The following is a 14,111-nucleotide window of genomic DNA, read 5'->3' as shown; positions in this document are numbered from 1 at the left end:
TATACATCATTTAATTTCTTATATAGTATTAGAATCATGTTAAAAATTGTTTTTGGGCCACTCTTACACCACACAGAAATTCAAGTTATTTTTAAATTTTATGTTCATTCTAATAAGTTCTTGTCTAATATTGAATATAAAAGAATATATCAACTTTTATATTGTCTAAAATTAAAAATCTAATAATCCTCATAAATATGAAAAAAATCTTTACTTCTTAAGTTAATTTTTTTAGGTAAGATAAGTTCACTTAATTTCTTATAAAATAGAATAATTTAGTAATAGCTAATCAGATTGTATTATAACAAATATATATATACGCTAGAAGGTATGTGAAAGAGGAAGAGGATGGAGATAATTTATTCAAAAATATTGTATATACCATTCTATGTATATACTTCATGCATATTATATGATGGGGGAGCAAATCAAATTAGTAGATTAAGTATATATATTAGTTATATGATGGAGATAATTTATTGGATTTCAAGTTTTATGATGTTTAGGATATTAAATTTTGTTGTTATTATTAGTCTCATATTGTTTAGTTTATCAGACTTTTCTCATAGTATAAATAATTTATATATCTGTTCAAGAAATGTAATTGAGTTGAATATAAATTCAGTTTTCAACTTTTTTTTTTTTAGTTTCTTTTATCAAATAAAAAGTTAGTTTAAATACTTGACCAACTAATGTGGACTTTTATCTATTTTCACTATAGTAAAAATTGTTACTATTACAAACACTAATAAATCTAAAAATTATGTTAAAGTAGTGGGGTTGTTAACCTCCAATAAAAGATAAAAGTTTTATCTTTAATTCTCTAAATTCATAATTTAAGCAAGTTTCTTAAGTTACCTTATCTATATATAACATACATGGACTAGTGATAATAACTAATTAATTAAGAAGTGATAAGACAGAACAACAAAATAAGCACCATTTGTTTTTTTTTTTTTCATGGTATCTCATAATTTGACAGATAAAAAATTAATTTATCGCAGTACTGAATTTTATTTAAAGGTGGCTAATAGGTTATTGTATGCATAAGATAAAATTCGAACCACTGATACTTACTTAAATAGACTAATGAACTAATCACTATATCTACCCAACTTAGTTTAAGCACCACTAGTTTTGATGGGATGCCATGTGCTAAATATGGAAGAGAACATGAGGTGCTGATGAGGAGGCACCATCAAGCAAAAGCAACAGCACATCCTCAACCGTGCTCAGTACGTATGTAATGTCCATTTCTGTCATACACATGCAAGAACCACTAGAAAATAGTTCATTTGAAAGAAAAAAATTATTAGTAGATATCATTTTAGAGTTTACATTAATTATAGATGATTGCTTTTTCTTTTTAGATTTTGTGTTCTTCATTTTGGTTTTTTTTTTCCTTATTTATTTTTGTTATGTGTGATAACAAAATAATTCACATAGCTAAAATTGTATTTGAAAAGGATAAGCAAATACGGTTCCAATGTGAGTACGGTCATGCTTCTAAAATAGATAGAGAAGAGGGAGAGTAATCTGAGATTCTGAAGTATTACTTTATTTGCCATTATTTTCTCCTGTTTCTTTTTTGGCTCTTATTAAGGAACTCTTCCAATAGAGTAATATCAAATATAACTATACTAAATATACATTCATTAAAATTAATTGCTCTTAAATGCATTTAGTTTTATCTCATTCTCTCTTGAGGGGAGTCATTGAATGAACATGTTTGAATTTGAAATATGATCGTTCGGTCTTCAATAAAAAAATTTCTATTGCAACGAAGAGTAAGAATATTTCAACATTTAAGATGTGGTTATGATAATAATATTCAAGACAAAGATAAAAAAAATTAAGAATATTTTCAATTTCTTCATTTTTTTTGCTAAAAGTAAGGACTAATACTGTTTTCTATCGGATTATGATAAATACCATTATCATAATCACTATAAAAAATTTATCGACTACGATTTATCAGTAGATTTACTATAAAAATTTAGCAATAATATATTTATCGTTGGAATTATCGTTAGAATAAATTCAACAGTATAAATTTTGTTGGTAATTATTTACTAGCAAATTTTTTTGTCTGCCGCTAATTACTATCGAAAAATTTTTGTTGGTAGGATTTATCTAATGATAAACTTAAATTTTAAATTTTTTAAAAAATTTGTTAATTCTTATGTATTAAAATATACTCATCAACTAAGAACGTAATTTCTAGTAAAACATAAGATGATAACAAGATAAATAACAATCCTAGCTTCTTAGTTATTCTCATATGGAAAGAAAAGCATAAATACTAAGAGATAACAATAATTAGTAATATATATTTCAACATGTATTTCTTTAGTTTCAATAGAGTAGAAATATACTTAATTTTTTTGAATAAGAAATAAGTCACTATTTAATGAACACCCTTACCAGTAAGGTTCTTATCTTGAAATCGGTATTCATGCAAAACCCAATCAGTTCGATCTCCCCTTGGTGCTTTACTCTTGTGGAACACTAGAATCTTTATCTTGTCCACAACAAGCGTCTTGTTCTCGACGAATCTATACAAAAAAAAAGACCACATAAAGGTAATTGAATCCGTCGCAAAAAGTAATTAGTTATACCAAATACTTTATACGTTTCATATATAAACAAATAAGAGTATAATCTAATCACCGAATAGAATCTATACTACAATTTTAAGTATAAAAAAGATAGAAGAATTTTTTCAAAGCAAAAATCTAATTTCATTTGCAATTATTTTTTTTATAAATAATTAAAAAATATAAAACAGAAGGTCATAGCATCTATATCAACTTACTTTTCATTCAAGTTAGATTGTAATGCAAAAAAGATTTTAATTTCACCCAAAATTAAAACTAAAATTAGATGATTGTTTAAAGTTTCATACATGACCATGAAAGACACATCATAAGGTTGTACCATGAATATAAAATCTCAAAATAGTTTCACACAGCAAAAACCAGAAATAATTGTCAAGTCAATTTAGCAAATTGTTCAAAATCAAATTGTACAAACCTACCACAATATAACATGCATTTGAGATAAAAAAAATGAGCATAAAAGTATATTTTAATTAGAACCTCACACAATTCAATCATTTCTACAATATTTGCTTATACAAATTAGATAGAATTCTCTAAAAACCATCATCACTTGACTGCCTATAACTACCTTTCCCTAGAAACCAATGCAGCCATTGCAGAAGAATAAAGAAAGCTTAAATAGTAAAAGTTTCAGAATCCAACAACTTCCCTTCAATCAAACAATTCAACAAAAAAAAAAAATAGAATCATAAAGAACCCTGAATTTAAAAAAAAAACTAAAAAAACCTAAATCAAAACATAATAAGAAAAACTCCAAATCAACACATGCAGAATTAAAAAATCCTGAACCGGATACCGTCTGGTGCATGCTACTGCTGTTCGTGGAGGACGATAGCGGCTCTTAGTGTGTGGAAAACAATGGCAGCTCTTGGTGCGTGGCACCGTGGCGGAGAACAGATAGAGAAGCGCTTTGAGGATGGGGGAGGGAGAAAAAAGGGTCGCGCTGCCGTGGGACACGAGTCAGGGTACTGTGGAGCCACGTCGACGGCGGAGAAGAGGGAAGAGCTTTGTTGGAGGCTAAGAAAGTGGAGGAGATTCAACGCTGGGAGAGTGGGAGTGGGGGTGTTTCGGCATTGTGAAGAGTGAGACTGAAGAGGAGATCCTTTGGATGTTGTTGGTGGCCGGCACTGGTAGAGGAGGTTGTCGGAGGCGTGGTTTGGAGGAAAGAGATGCAGAAAGAGAAAAGAGGTTTAGAGAGAGGGTCTTTCAAAATGAGAAGAGATGGGGGGCGCGATTCTAATTTAGAGCAAAAGTATTGTCGAATTTATTGGCGGATAAATACGACAGTAATGTATTGCGTATGATCAAAATGCAGCATTTCATTAACTGAACTTTACCGGTAGCGGTAATTCTGATGGTAATGATCCCGCCAATTTTTCGTTCTTTTCCTCCAATTATTACTGTCGTCGTATTTAGCGTCAAAAAATCGAATTTGTCGGTAAATCCGTCGGTAAATCCGACGTTAACGCCAATCGATACTAAATCCGACGATAAATATGACAGTATTCAGCGTTTTACCAATATTATTACTACTATTAATATTATTTTCAGTATTATTATTACTATTATTATATTACAAATTTTTTAAAGCTAAGAGTACATATATTCCTATAATTCTACATGGTTATTCGTTTGGCACGCACCATTAGTCCATTACTATTTACATTAAAGTATGATCTTACATGATTTAATTTATGCTCGTACTATTGTTAATCATTATTTAAAGTCATTAGATTAATGAGTACATGACTATTTTATGTAATTTGTATTGTTATTGTCATTGTTATGCCCAATCTTTTATTGCGGACGTTTCTGCTCGGCTTCTCTCTCTTCAAGTTCGCATTTTTTTTATCTCTAATTTGTCTCACGTGAAATGCGAATGTTTCTGCTCGCTTGTCCACCTCGCCGTCACCTCTGTTTAACTACTTGGTGGTCACCTCTATTTAACTGCTCGACCGTCACTTTCTTGCGAGCATTTCTGTTGTTCGACTGTCTTTTCTTTTCCAGTGAGCACTTCTCTATTGCTTCTTTAGTCTTAATTTTTTTCTGAAATTAATTGTAATTAATCTATACTTTTAAGTTAATTATTCTTGTTAATTTATCCGATTCTTGATAATTCTTTTTCTAAGTTAATTTTTTAAAAATAATTTTTTTAATTGTTGATGGTAATTGTTAATTCTGACTTTTGAGTTTCTGTTATGTATATAATTGTTCATTTTTTATTCTGAGACTTTATGTATCGTTGAGTTGTTGCTGATGTGAATAAAAATTTTGTGTAAATATTTGTGTTCAATAATCAATACTTAGTTACTGGCTGTATATAACTTGTGTAAGTTTTGGTTCAATAATTAGAAATTATGTAAGTAATGTCTAAAATTAGTTTATTTTTTGGGTTAAGTATGGTTTTGGTCCCAAAAAATTTTTGCCAGAATCGAAATCGTCCCTCTTGTAATTTTCGATTTAAAATCGTCTTTAATGTTGCATTTGTATTTAAAATCGTCCTTTCTACTAAAATATTTTTTTAATGACGAATCTACCCTTTTCAACGTTAGTGTTTCGCGCGAAACACTTGATGTGTTCAATTGGATGAAAACCCTTAACGTTTATTACAACACCCTTTATTCACAACGTTTCGTATAACCAAACCGATTACATTGTGCCCTAACCCAAAATCGAAAAGGACCGTAGATGTTGATGGACTGAAACTGAAGAGAGGAGGTGAGATCGAGGAACTGGAAGGAAGGGACGTGAAGAGTCGCTGGAGCATTACTGATAGGGTTTGCCTAGGTATGATTTTCGTCCTTCTTTTCAGTATGGTAGCTCTTGTTGCAGTGGTTAGTATCGGGTTAGATTGTTTAGGGTTTGGTGGTCTGTTTATGGTTGGAATGAGGCAATGTGTGTGGAGACTAGGGATTAGCATCGCTGTGAAATAGGAAGGTCTGTGTGTTTCATCTTTTAAATTAATGTCTATGTGTTGTTGTATTCTGTTTCAGGGTGTTGTAGAAGACGATGGGTTATTTTAAAGTGAAGGTCTACCAAGGAGGATAGTTTACTTATAAGAACGGTCCATTAGAGTATGTGGGTGGAGAAACAACAGTGATAGAAGAGATTGATGGTGATCGGTGGTCTGTATTTGAAGCCTATGCTGAGCTAAAACAAATTGGTTACGTCGAGGAGAATATTTCATCGTTGTGGTTCAAAGATCCAGCAGATGAAGACATGGAGAAAAATCTGAAATTGTTTAAAACTGATGCGGATTCCATTGACATGTGTCGAATAGCAGAGTTGAGAGACCATGTAGAGTTGTATGTTGTCCATAAGGTTCAGGACGAAGAGGTGTTTCCTGATTCTGGCTACATTGATGTTGGGGAGAAAAATGGGATGGGTGACATTAGTGAGGAGTAAGAGCTCGTTCTGTATGGTGGAGTAGATGAGGGGGGAAACCAATCTGAACTAGTTGCTGCTTACTCTGGGGCAGAGGACGACAATGAAGTTGAGTATGGTAACTCTAGTGACAGTGACATTCTGGATTCAGAATATAAACCATCTGGAGAAGAGGACAACAGTGAAGATGATGTGCACTTTATTGATAGTGATGATGAGCTTGATCCTGAGGTAAGTGGGTTTCAACATGTGAATGTGATGAGTAAAAAACCCAGGATTGTGAAAAAGAATGTTGTACCAAATGAGAGCTTTAAAGATGATGAGGGAGGAAACAGTGATGACTTAGAGGAGGATCACTAGGTTGGGGCTGATGGGTCTGATTCGGAGCATCACGGTTTGAGGTTTCCAGTTCACAAGCTTCAAAAAGATATGGGACAATACAAATGGAAAGTTGACACAGTGTATGCATCTCGAGAGGAGTTCAAGGACACTGTAATTGCTTATGCTGTGCATATCGCAAGGGCAATCAGGTTTAGGAAGTGTGATTTGCAGAGGGTTAGGGCTGTTTGTTCGGGTGATTGTCCTTTTTGGGTTTATGCTGCAAAAATCAGAGGTGAGGAAACTTGGCAGCTATGCAGCATGAACTTGACACACACATGCACACAATCACACAGGGTGGGGATTTTACACTCGAAGTGGTTCGGCAAGGCGTTTAAGAAGAAGGTTGAAGCTAATCCGAAGGTGAAAATAAGGGAGTAGGTTTCAAAGGCACAGAAAAAGTGAAACTTGACTGTCACTAAGTCATTGGCAAGTAAGACCAAGTAGATTGCACTTGATCAAATTCAGGGAACCTTCCGAGAGCAGTATAAAAGGATTTATGACTATGGACAGGAGCTGATGAGGGCAAATCCAGGGTCCTCAGTTCGCATACAAGTGCAGAGGTCCCCAGATCTTGATAATGAAGCACCAGCATCATCCAGGACCAGTTACTGCATCTTTCAGAGGATCTATGTGTGCTTGGAAGCATGCAAGCAGAGCTTCCAGCATTGCAGGGATTTCATTGGCCTAGATGGGTGCTTTTTGAAGACACCCCAGGGAGGACAAATGCTCACTGCAATTGGTTGGGATCCCAACGATCAAATGCTGCCGATTGCATATGCGGTTGTAGAGGTCGAGACGAAGGACTCATGGACTTGGTTTCTAAGTCATCTTGCATCTGATGTTGGGCTTGAGAAGATGGGAAGAGCTACCTTCATGTCTGACCAACAGAAAGTAAGCATACTTCCACTCTTTACAACATGAATTACAACTATTCAATTCTCCCTAATTGCAAGCTCCTTTATTTCATGAGTGCAGGGTTTATTGCCAGCATATGAAGAGGTTATACCAGGAGTGGATAATCGGTTCTGTGTGAGACACTTGTACAACAACTTCAGGAAAAGGTTTCCAGGGTTACAATTGAAGAAACTGATGTGGAAGTGTGCTAAGGCGACTCACTGGAGGGATTGGGAGAGGCACATGGCCGAGTTGAAAGCTGTGAATCAGGAAGCCTATATGTACCTAATTACTATCCCTCCTAGGTATTGGTCTAGATCTAAGTTCAGCTACAACTCTAAAGTAGATACACTGGTTAATAACATGTCTGAGAGCTTTAATTCTGCCATAGTTGATGCTAGATAGAAGCTTATATTTATGATGTTAGAGGAAATCAGGGTTAAACTAATGACAAGGTGGGCAGAAAATAGAGAACTTGCACCGAATTATTCAGGGACAATCTTACCTGGGATTAGATTGAGGTTAGAGAAGAGATCTAGGTCAGCTGGGGAGTGGCGGCCATACTGGTCTGCAGCTCAGAAGTATGAAGTTGTGAACGGTTTAGACAAGTTTGCGGTAGACTTAGGCTCCCATGAATGTTCATGTAGAATGTGGCAAATGAGTGGCATACCTTGTGTCCATGCTATTAGTTGCATCAAGTTCAAGGGACTTGACTTAGAACCTTTCGTGGATGGGTGTTATAAGAAAGAAGCGTACATGAGGTGCTATGATTCAATCATACAACCCTTGAATGGAGTAGATTTTTGGGAGAGAACACCACACCCTGATGTTATGCCTCCCCCTATCGAAGGCCTAGTCACCGGCCAGTGAAGAAGAGGAGAGTAGCTGCTGGAGATGAAGAACAGAGCAGTCGCACTCACTTATCAAGGAAGGGAGAGAAACAAAGGTACTCTCTGTGTGGATCTGTTGGGCACAACAAAAGCAGATGTTCTAAATCTATTGAGGACTTGTTATGATTTTTTACATGTCTTCCTTCTATTAAATGGTCTGTCACATTATAAATTTGTATATGTTTGTGTGGCCCAGCAGTCAAAGAACAAAGGAAAGCAGCAGAAAGGAAGCACCAAATCAAACCATCTAGCTGCTAAGGGAGGAAGGAAGACTGCCTCTTCCCAGCCCATTCCCAAGCAATCTGTCAAGAGGAAGGCTGTCTCAGCAACACAGCCACCATCTTCAGCCCAATCCAACAATACAGCACAGCCAAAAAGGCCTAGAGGCAGGCCCGAGGGAACTACTAAGCCCAACTTCTCAATCCAACAAGATCCACAGCCCAACAAGGTTGCCAGCCCAACAAGTTCAACACCTCTTTCATCCTCATCACAGCCAGCCACCAGAACTCTTCCTCCATCTCAGCCTACACTTACCACATCTTCAAGCCAACCTGTTGGGCACTTCTCTGCCAGGCTTTTTGGAGCACCTCACATTTCTCCAAAAAACTAAAGTTAATGGCAAAGTTGCCTCCAAGGAAATGGAAAATGCTTTAGGGAAATGGAAAACTTAGCATCCTATTGTCATGATTGTTTTTTGTGCATGTTGTCTTGTTTTGGGTTATGTTTGTGTTAACTTTTTGGTAATGTCAGTGTGAGTTGTTAGCTCCTTCTTTTTGGTGATATTTTTTCTATGAGGATCTATGTTTTGTACTTAATTGCTGGATTGGACTAGCCAACCCTTTTGGGATTACCTCTGGGTGTGAAACACTTTTTATTATGTATGTTACTATGACATTTACCATATTCAGTTGAGCTTGTCTTTGATTCAAGTTTGTGATATTGTTAGGGAATTACTCAGTAATGGAAAACAGGTATCTACCAACCAGAAATCAAACTCACATTACAACAACCAACCATGCTTACATAATTGTCATTTATACATGTTGAAAATCATTTCAACAGAACACATTCATACCAGGTTCATAATTGTCACCTAATAATTCACCAACAAAACACATTTGAACAAAACACATTCAACAAAACCAATCCTAACACAATTTACCAACAACAACAACAACATCATACCCAAACACCCTTTTCATACCAGGTTCGATGAAATTACACACTTAAACCTAGACATAGAAAAATTCTACAGCAGCAGATACAGGAACCCAACCCACCCAAAAAATCCTAACACAGCAATGACCATTAACTTCCACTCTGCCGCTTTCGTCCTTGATTTCAGGGAGGCAACCTTCTTCTTCATTCTTACAATTTCTGGATTTTCCATCTCTGTCTCTGGCTCTACCCAACGAAAGAAGTTGCAACCTTCATGCACCTACACACAATCACCGAATTCACTCTCCAATCCTCAACCTAAATAGCTCAATTCAAAAGAAAAGAAAAAAAACAAACCTCATAGTAAACATAGCCCCGGAATCTGCGCCCGTAGTTCTCCTTCGTCTCCGACGTTCGCAGCACTAGCCTCTCACCATGGGAACAAAGCAACAACCTACCATGCGAGGAAGATTTGCTTCGAGACGACATTGAGCTTTCGGCGGCCATGGCGTTCTCCCTCCACGACGTGCGCGGCGGTGGTATCTGCAGCAGTTCGAGATTCACACAACTTCCCCTTTTTTTTCGTTTACATATATATTTATAATGCTTTTCCTTTTTTTATATTAAACTATTGTTCTAACTACCCTAACGATGAAAAGGGCATTTATGTCCGAAAAACTTATAAAGGACGATGTTAAATACAAATGCAACATTAAGAACGATTTTAAATCAAAAATTACAAGAGGGACAATTTCAATTTTGGCGAAAACTTTTGAGACCAAAACCATTCTTAACCTTTTATTTTTTTAATGGTAGAACATAATGTGTTTGTTAATTATGTACATTTTGATTTTTTATAGTCATAAATTTTAAAGTTGAATTTGTGAATTTTCAATGATAAATTATAAACAAATTAATATGTGAAAATTTGAATTTTATTAATTTAGAAATTGTTAATTTTAAATATTTAAAATTTTATATTAAACTTTTAATAATTTTATTTTATATTTAATTAAACTGATTTAACTACCATTCTATCTTGATTAGACTATTAAATTATCAAACTAGTCATTTGACTGATTTAATAATCGGTCCCATTCTCACTATTTTAATTAAAACTCACCAAAATTCTAATGATAATGAAAATTAGGAGGAAGTTGGAAACCGGTATAAGTCCTAAACAAAATAACAAGGGAGAGGCTTGACCAAATTAAACAAGATCGTCCATGGTGGTGCTTTGTAAACTAGACCAACTAGTTTAAACAACCTCGTTTGTCAATGTGTGTGTGACTGTGTGTTGTGTGTATATCTATATTTTATAGTGTAATTGAGTGTGTAAAAAGTCAACATTTTAGGGACTAGTTTTGCAAATAAAACAAATAGTCTAATACGGTGAGTATTAAATTAATATAAAAGTCAAATATTTTTATTATAATTATTTATAATAAATAACAGGTAAATTTACTAATAAATTATAATTTAAATGATATAATTTTTTTATTTTTGTTTAAAAATCTTGATTTGAGTTTCACTCTTAATTTTGGAAAAAAAAAATAAACAGGTAAACTTTATTTTGTAATACTTCATTTAAATTGTTAGCCAAAGAAAAAAAAAAAGGAAAATGCAAAGAGAAAGGTTGCTCTTTTTGAAAATTTTGACTTAATGATGAATACTATTCGGCAATTAAATTAAGAGACTTTGACCAAGACTAACTATGTGAATTGGGAGAAGGCATGCCGAGTCAGAGGAGACAGCCTGCAAATTTCAACAGAAGACGGCAATAAGATAAAATATTATTATTGGTTAATTCATATTAGACAAATTCAAACTAGCATACATATATACTACTGCTACTAGTATATTATACTCTCTCCTCATATATAAATACCAATACCAATGTCAAATTCTCAAAGTAGTGGGAATATGATCATGGAGACATCACGTGTAGAAGTAAGAAGAAGGGAGGTGCAGTTGCAGGGTCCAAAGCCTGCAGGCCTAGTGGTGAACAACATGAAGAAGATGAAAGTGCATTTGAGGTCTCCGAAGGTGATTCACGTCAAGCCTCAAGAGTTTATGGCTCTAGTGCAGCACCTTACTGGCAACTCTACCATTACTGCATCCCAGCAGAGACAGCAACATTTTCTGGATTTTCTATGACCACAAAATTATTTCATACTTACCTAATCAAGCATCAGTTTAAGTACGAGGAGTGTAACAACTTTTGTAATTTGTAGTCATCAATAATATTTTTAAGGATTCCGTTAGGGAGACAATGAACTATTTGTACAATGTGTACAATGGCTATTAAGTTATGAAATGAACATTCCTATACTATTTAGAATAACCATCTATTAAGTTATGAAATGAACATTCCTATACTATTTAGAATAACCATCCGAATACAAGGGATAATAAACATCTTCTCGAAAAATTAGTTTAATTTATGGGTTCACCAAGGATCGAACTCTTGACCTTTCAAATCTAGCGCTTTAATACCATGTCATGATACCATTCATCCCAAAAACTTCAACTGATGGAAAAATGTAACATTAATGATTATATCTCTAATACTCCATAAACTTCCATTGTATACATTGTATAAATATTTCATTGGCTCCTCATACTTTCCCTATTTTTAATTGTGTGAGATTTTATTCAATGGTGTGAGATTTTATTTTTTTTTTACTAATTATATGTTGGCCAGAATTTAATAAAGTTGCTACCCCTAAACTTTTTCTTCCAAGTATTTTTAAACGCTGCTTGAAATTGAAATTTATGTTGTATGCTTTGATCCATTTAATTTAGTTACATAAAAAGAAACCACTATGCATTATTGTAGATGGAACATCTATGACCTTTTTCTAAGGTGTAATATTTACCTACAAAAATGTTTCTCTAGGTCAGTGAAATAATTCCTTTTTTTTTTGGTCTTCAAATAATTCTTCAATTTACAACATGAATGATACTCTACACATTGGATTCCAATCATACAAGAAGAGCGCTCTGAAATCGCTGGACCAAATGGAAGACAGCCGGCCCAATTGGAAAATTGGACACAAAAATGCTATTTGTTCTTTAAATTTCAGTTTTTAATCAATTTTTTAATTTAAATAATATTATTTAATTAAAATTAATTTAAAAATATTTTTACAAACTATGATGGATATCTAGTTGTACTATAATATGATTATAAATTAAATTGAGTTAATTTAAATTAGATTTCAAATTATAATAATTTAGAAAAAAAAATTTTGCTAATAGTTTTGCAAACACCAGGGGTGTACATGGTTCGACCCGATTCGAAGACCCGGTTCGGTTTCGAATATTTTAAGGACTAATTTGGTGTGATTTCATCGGGTTTAGGGTCGGATAAGGGTCTCAAAAACAGACTCTATCATTATTTCGGGTCGGGTCCAGGCCATAGTTCGGGTCACCAGAACTCGGCCCAGTGGCCCGGTCACCATACATAATTAATATTTTGTGTTATTAGTGATGGATGATGGCTATTTTTATGTGGAATTTAAGTATTGTAAACTTTAATATTTTGTGTAAGACTATAAGTTAATGTTTTATGTTTAAAATGCATAAGACTTTAGACTAATGGCATAATATTGTCTTATTTGTATTGATTTAAAAATTTGGTGTTATTAGACAATATTAGTATTGATTATGGTTATGCTTTAATTTTAGAGAAGTGTTGATTTTTGTTATATTTTTCTAAGTGTTGGAGTCTTGGAAATTTGGATATTTTCACATGCTAGCTTACAAGACGGTATCAAGGTAATGTAATGTTACAGCCCGGTTTTCACCTAGTTTTTATCCGTTATAATCGTGGTCCGAAAGTGTATAGGTTTCATCGGGTTTAGGATGGGGTTCGGGTCTAACAAATAGACCCGACATATATTTCGAGTCGGATCAGGATCACATCAAGCCCGATTTTACCCGGTCCATGAACACCAGCAAAAAGATGTGGTATTGCAGTATTTGTCCTATATGTGCAAATAAGAATCGGGCAGATCTTTACTCAGAGTAGAACAGAAACCTAAAAGAAAAGAATTGAAGAAGCCCATTCAGAAACAAGGGCCTTGATGTCCGAGAGGGAAGGGCAGCCAACCGAGCTCAGAAAGCGAAGCCATCGCCTCCAGTTATTCCAGTGGTTAGGAATCTGAACCGGCTCGGCTCCCTTTTTATTGGTCGAGTAGCTTTCCGTGAAATAGCCTTTATCTCATCGCCAATGGCCGTCCACATAATGATTGGAAAACGCAGGCTATCTAGAGCCCTTAAGAGCGAAAAGAAGATCAGAAGGACCCTAGCAAACACTATTGAGTAGCTAGAGACAATAATTAAGCAATCAAATAATATGTGAGCATTATAATATGAATCTAAAACAATTAAGCATAAATTTGCTGTTAATAAAAAAATTAGTTTAATTATTTTGTTGGTTCTATAGTTTCGTAAAATTTTTAATTAGGTTTCTATACTTTTTTTTTTAATTAAATCCCTTCACTAAATTTTTTTTTCAATTAAGTGTAGGGACCCAATTTAAAAAAAAATTGGTGCAAGGACTTAATTAGAAAAAAGTATAAGGACCTAATTAAAAATTTTATGAACTATAGGGACCAACAGAGTAATTAAATAAAAAAAATTTAAAATAAAATTTTTTTTCTATAACTATCAAAAAGTAGAATTCAATTTGCATTATCCAATGAGTAAATATTTTGAACCTCCACATGATCTTCAATGATAATATTCTTCAGTGGGATAAGAATAGGAACATGGCTAA

The 14,111-nt window shown here is 34.0% G+C and overlaps 2 protein-coding genes across 2 annotated transcripts; one reads left to right on the top strand and one right to left on the bottom strand.

The window, feature by feature from the left end:
• The first annotated feature begins 6,434 nt into the window (after positions 1-6,434).
• On the top strand, positions 6,435-7,685 carry LOC130957697 (uncharacterized). Its single transcript, XM_057884541.1, has 3 exons — positions 6,435-6,746; positions 6,852-7,277; positions 7,362-7,685. The coding sequence occupies exons 1-3, from the start codon at positions 6,435-6,437 to the stop codon at positions 7,683-7,685; spliced, it is 1,062 nt and encodes a 353-aa protein (XP_057740524.1).
• A 1,734-nt stretch (positions 7,686-9,419) lies between these two features.
• Positions 9,420-9,835, bottom strand: LOC130957696 (uncharacterized). The gene is made up of 2 exons (XM_057884540.1): positions 9,686-9,835; positions 9,420-9,608 (listed from the first exon to the last, which is right to left on the bottom strand). Exons 1-2 carry the CDS (start codon positions 9,833-9,835, stop codon positions 9,420-9,422), a joined length of 339 nt encoding a protein of 112 aa, XP_057740523.1.
• Between the last annotated feature and the right edge of the window lie 4,276 nt (positions 9,836-14,111).

The sequence above is a fragment of the Arachis stenosperma genome, chromosome 10, assembly GCF_014773155.1.
Source record: "Arachis stenosperma cultivar V10309 chromosome 10, arast.V10309.gnm1.PFL2, whole genome shotgun sequence".
Classification (NCBI taxonomy): domain Eukaryota; kingdom Viridiplantae; phylum Streptophyta; class Magnoliopsida; order Fabales; family Fabaceae; genus Arachis; species Arachis stenosperma.
Note: the sequence above shows the minus strand (reverse complement) of the source record. Positions and strands in the feature narration are given on the sequence as shown.